The sequence below is a fragment of the Anomaloglossus baeobatrachus genome, chromosome 7, assembly GCF_048569485.1.
Source record: "Anomaloglossus baeobatrachus isolate aAnoBae1 chromosome 7, aAnoBae1.hap1, whole genome shotgun sequence".
Classification (NCBI taxonomy): domain Eukaryota; kingdom Metazoa; phylum Chordata; class Amphibia; order Anura; family Aromobatidae; genus Anomaloglossus; species Anomaloglossus baeobatrachus.
The window spans coordinates 224,280,936-224,286,542 of NC_134359.1; the positions used below are offsets into that span (position 1 = coordinate 224,280,936).

The 5,607-nt window shown below is 46.0% G+C and overlaps 1 protein-coding gene across 1 annotated transcript; it reads right to left on the bottom strand.

Annotated features, from left to right (window-relative positions):
- Positions 1 to 325: 325 nt before the first annotated feature.
- On the bottom strand, positions 326 to 4,535 carry LOC142246085 (protein kinase C delta type-like). Its single transcript, XM_075319105.1, has 5 exons — positions 4,286 to 4,535; positions 4,085 to 4,147; positions 3,397 to 3,951; positions 3,230 to 3,273; positions 326 to 1,670 (listed from the first exon to the last, which is right to left on the bottom strand). Exons 1-4 carry the CDS (start codon positions 4,501 to 4,503, stop codon positions 3,249 to 3,251), a joined length of 861 nt encoding a protein of 286 aa, XP_075175220.1. The 5' UTR covers positions 4,504 to 4,535; the 3' UTR covers positions 326 to 1,670; positions 3,230 to 3,248.
- Positions 4,536 to 5,607: the final 1,072 nt, after the last annotated feature.

Here is a 5,607-nt window from a genome sequence, read left to right on the forward strand (position 1 = left end):
ACTTACCGTAAATTCCTTTTCTTCTAGCTCCTATTGGGAGACCCAGCACCCGCCCCTGTTCCCTTCGGGCTGTTTGTTCTTTTGTGTTCACATGTTGTTCATGTTGAATTGTTCTTTTGGTTCATGGTTTCAGTTCTCCGAACATCCTTCGGATTGAATTTACCTTAGACCAATTTATAAGTTTCCTCCTTCCTGCTTTGGCACCAAAACTGATGGGCCCGTGATGCACGGGAGGGTGTATAGGCAGAGGGGAGGGGTTACACTTTTTAAAGTGTAATACTTTGTGTGGCCTCCGGAGGCAGAAGCTATACACCCAATTGTCTGGGTCTCCCAATAGGAGCTAGAAGAAAAGGAATTTACGGTAAGTAAACAAAATTCCCTTCTTTAATTCTATTTTCCTAAACCTACTTATTGGCCGCGTTGATCCCCGAGGAAGGCGAAAACCCCCTGTGAGGAATCAGCCAATTATCCTTATATCAGGGGGGAAAATTCCTTCCCGACCCCAAATATGGCGATCAGAATAAATCCCAGGATCAAGGGCTCATAGTTAATGTGTGATATATAAGTGCAATTTTTTTAAAAATATTGAATTATTTTCCATTTTTGGAGTAATTTATGTTTATATTTGTGTCAATTTTTATACTAAAATATTTTACGTAAATTATATTTTTTTCATATTTTTATACAATTTTATTAATATAGATGGGTTTTTTTTTTTTTTTTGCTAGAAATACGAGAATCTACTTTTTTTATTCTATTTTCCTAAACCTACTTATTGGCCGCGTTGATTCAAAGGAAGGCGAAAACCCCCTGTGAGGAAACGGCCAATTATCCTCATATCAGGGGGGAAAATTCCTTCCCGACCCCAAATATGGCGATCAGAATGAATCCCAGGATCAAAGGCTCCTAACCTGATTGTCATGTGAGATTTTTTTTTAAATATATAATTTTTTATCATATATATGGACTAAAAATTTTGGTTTCTCAAAAATAATTTTTGTAAACTTTTTTTTGGACACTAATTATGTATATATCTAATTATTGATCTATTATACTAAACCTATTTAAGGCCGTGTAGATCCAGAGGAAGGCGAAAACCCCCTGTGAGGAATGGGCCAATTGTCCTCATATCAGGGGAAAAATTCCTCCCTGACTCCAAATATGGCGATCAGATTAAATCCCAGGATCAAAGCCGAAATCTCCCTCTACGATCTGTGTCTATGTGTGGGGGCCTATACCTATTGTGTAGTGTGTGTGCCTATACCTATCATGTAGTGTGGGGGTCTATACCTATCGTGTTGTGCGGGGGTCTATACCTATCATGTAGTGTGGGGGTCTATACTTATGTAGTGTGGATGATACGGATGTGGTGGTTGATGGGTGACATACTTACCCGGCCTGTGCAGAGCCGAGTTCAGGGATAATGGACATCAAGCACAGGCCGCTCCTGGGGGGCAGAGTATCTTCAGGCTGGATGATGTCCGGTGCCAGCCCAGGATTGGAGGATGCACAGTGAAGAGCGTGGTGCAGGGCCACGATGGCAGAGGTCGGGCATGAAGATGTTATGGAGAGAGATGGTGTTCTATGGCAGCCGAGGTGACACACAGCAGCAGAGACTTGAGGTACAGGTCAGGAGGCAAGAAGTTCTGGGCAGTTGGCACGGGCTCATCCTGCAAGACATAAGAAGATTATTCAGAAACTTCAATCTCCAGATCTTCTGTTATCTTAGAGGAATGATCTTTATAATGAAACATTCCCCTATGTAACATCAGATATGATGTATGGATATAATGACTGGTGTTCTGCGTGTACAGCGGTCAGGGCCGGCATAAGCACCTGGCACATATGGGCAAATGCCAAGGCCCTGAACTGCCGGGGGGGGGTCCAGTCGCCGTCGGCAGTGGCGGTGATGTGTGATGTATCTCTCAGCCCCTGGGTCGATTTCAGGGGAGACCGCAGTACTCGGGCGGCAGCCGCACTTTCCTGCACGCAGCGTGTCACTGCTGAGCGTTGTGTGCAGGAACAGTGAAGTTCATCTGTGGGCGGAGCTAGCGCGCTGTGTGCTGAACTCCCATCCACAGATGAAGAGAAGGTACCTGGAAGGAGCCTATACACTCTAGCATCTACCATGAAGAGAGGAGCCGCAGCACCAGTATCCCGCCGAGCTGCATGTCCCCCCAGAACTGTCCCCTGACCACAGTGATGTATACACCCAGAACTGTCTGCCCCCCCAACCACAGTGCTGTATATCCCCCAGAACTGTCTGTCCACTGACCCCAGTTCTGTTTCCCCCAAAAACTGTCTGCCCCCCACCACAGTGCTTTATACACCCCACAACTGTATGTTCCCCCACCTCAGTGCTGTATACCCCCCTCTAGAGCAATATTTCCCTCCACCCCAGTGCTGAATATACCCCCAGAGCTGTTTGTCCTCCCACTCCAGTGCTTTATACCCCCCTCTAGAGCTATATGTCCCCCCACCCCAGTGCTGTATACTCCCCCTCTAGAGCAATATGTCCCCCCACCCAAGTGCTGTATACCCCAGAGCTGTAGTTCACCCCCCATCCCAGTGTGGTATACGCTCAGAGCTGTATGTCCCCCACCACATGGCTCTATACCCCCAGAGCGTTATGTCTCCCCAGCCAAGTACTCTATACTCCCCCATGGCTATTTGTCCCCTCACCCCAGTGCTGTATATCACCCCAGAGCTGTTTGTCCCCTCCACCCCATTACTGTATACCACCCCAGTGCTGTATACAACCCCAGAGCTGAATGTCCTCCTCTAGAGCTTTATGTCTCCCTATTGCTGTATACCCCAGCGTCTCCTGTAATGTATATACAGCAGTGTCAGTGTGCACAGTGTGTGGTCATGTCTGTTAGTCATGGCCACCAATAAGCGCGGCACAGCCACATGCCCGGGAGGAGCTGGATGGACGACAAGCGGAGGAGGTGAGTGCGGCTGCTGCCTGATTCCCCATATTATTATCTCTAATGTGTCAGTGTGTGTATGTATGATGTGTATCTATGTATGTCAGTGTATATGACTGTGTATAGATTTATATCTGTTTATATGTATTTTTGTGAATTTCTCTTTAAACATGTATATGTACGTATGCCTGTATGTGTATGTATCTGTGTTTGCATGTGTCTGTGTGTGCATGGGGTTCACTCAGACTATTTCACCCGGGGTCCACAAAAACCTGGATCCGGCCCTGACAGCGGCCACTCACCAGATGGTCGTGGATTCTCTCACAGCCCAGATCTTTTCATCCACCTAAGAATAACAGAGTCATAGTTTAGTCAGAGGCAAAGACAGTGAAAGAAGACAAGGACAATGGAAATGACCACAAGACAAGAACATCTGATGGGTGTTATCCCCAGACAAGGAGGTTCTTACCGGGCCCAACTTGGTGATATGTAATTAAATCCGGCCACGGGGTCTAGGGCTGTCTTTACTTCCGGCCACTGCATAAGAATGTTCTCCAGAACTGGCCTGAATGGTGTAAATGGCGGCCGTGCTCTCCTTTTCTCCAGATCCTCCCAGCCGATGGTGGTAAAGAATGGATGCGCTCTGATGTTCCCGCACACATCCAATCGCTCCTGAGGATCTTTCTGCAGCAGTTGCTGGATAAGATGTTTCAGGTCAGCATCAAGCCAAGATGGAATTTCAGGCTCTTCTTTGGTGACATCTTTGTAAGCCGTTTTGCCGACGGAGCCGATGTAAAATGGGGAGCGTCCTGTTGCCATCATGGACACCACAATCCCCAGGCTCCACCAGTCAACTGCTGTGCCGTATGATGTTTTGCAAAGCACCTCAGGAGCCATGTAATGGTAACTGCCCGTCACTCCACCGATGGTATTGGAGGCGGTGACACCATCTCGGGCGAGTCCCAGATCAATAATCCGGATGTGGCCTTCTGCATCCAACATGATGTTCTGCGGCTTTAGATCTCTGCAATTAAAGAGGAAAACAGAATGATAAATCTTTCCATTGATACTAGAGATGAGAAATGGGTCAGTGCAGGACTGGACGGAGAAGATAAGAATATAGAGGGGACAGACAGAAGGAGGAGAGTTCTGCTTACCGGTGGACGATGTTGTGTCCATGGAGGAACTGGAAGCCACATACCATCTCTGCTGTGTAGAATCTGATGGAGAGAACAGAGTGTAGTATCAATGTCACGTCGTCACTTCTGTCCTGCCTGGACCACATACTCTTCCATTCCTGTCTCAGCTACATCCCAACCTCAGCTTTTATTTATTTGGCATACCGTCCTCTTTCTTACCTTACAGTGTCAGTGTTCAAGTAGCCGCACATGTCAATCATAGCCTTCAGGCTGCCACCGGACAGATACTCCATGATGAAAAACGTGTGCTTCTGAGACTGTTGTGCGGCATACAGGTGACATAGGAATGGACAGTCTCTGGCCGCTAGGAGTATCCGCCGCTCTCTCATGATGGTCTTTGTGTTGCCCTCTTTCTTTTCAATGATCTTTACAGCCATCTTGATCTTTCGGCCGCGGACTGATGTCAGGACCACCTGAGGAAATTAATAGAGAATGCACATGGAAGGTGGAAATCATCTGGTTTATCTACTGCACAAGAAACCGGTGGAATAAGTGGTGTGTGAGACTTTTAGTAACAAGGAACTTATAGCAGAGCAAAGCTCTTGGCACAATGACCAGTCTGATTCTTGGGTCCTCTATGGAGACATCTTCACTTCTTTACGACCAAGAACGTACTGTACATCCTTGGCCACCTCCATCTGGTTACCATGGGCTCCGGCGGTGAGCCTGCAGTGATCCCTGCACATGTCTGCTGATCTGATCAGCAGAGATGTGTGAGATGTGTGGCTAACAGACGCAGGTGGATCGGAGATCGTGCTAACAAATACTGACAGTGCTATTTAAATAGCTGGGGCGGGGATTGCGCTGTTCCCCGCCACTATTGGTGGCCCCTTGATGTGATTACAGGGCACCAATGTGTTGCCATGGTAGCGCGGGGTCAGCTGATGACCCCTGACACTGCCATGACTCACTTCCTGTGAGAGCCGGAGAAGTGCTGACACTCACAGGAGATCAGCATTTCTCCTGATCAGAGCGATGCTGCTCTGATCAGTAGAAATGAACAAGTGATTGGACACTGCAGTGAAAAAGTTCCCTAGGGGGACTAATAAAATAAATTAAAAATGTAAAAAAAAAAAACCTTTTTGCCCCATTGAAAATAAAACAGTTAAAAAATAAAAAATATACACATTTTTGATATCGAGAACCAATTCACAAAAATTAGCCACAACAGAGAAAAAAAATATTATAATCTTTATTAAATTAAAAAGAAAAAGCAAGAAAAAATAACAACACAATGGAATATGGGTCCGGACAGCAAAAAATCAATATACTGTACATAATATATATAAGGGTCAGCCAGCGCTAGAATATATAGTGTATGATCTAAAGAAAATAGAATATGTAGTGCAGTATACCCATAAAGCAAATATGCAAGGACTACCAAAGTGCAATTGTGTAGCAATGTGTAGTCAGAGGGCGTATATCATCACTATGTAACTCCAAATAGCAGCTACAATGGAAGATGCTGGAAATGTAAACCG

Bases quoted from the DNA above. Each gene is read 5' to 3' on its own strand.
- LOC142246085 (XM_075319105.1), bottom strand. From the start codon at position 4,503: ATGGCTGTAAAGATCATTGAAAAGAAAGAGGGCAACACAAAGACCATC. The intron at 3,952-4,084 runs GTAAGCAGAACT...CTTTAATTGCAG, and splicing joins GGACACAACATCGTCCACCG to AGATCTAAAGCCGCAGAACA. The intron at 3,274-3,396 runs GTAAGAACCTCC...TGTTATTCTTAG, and splicing joins ATATCACCAAGTTGGGCCCG to GTGGATGAAAAGATCTGGGC.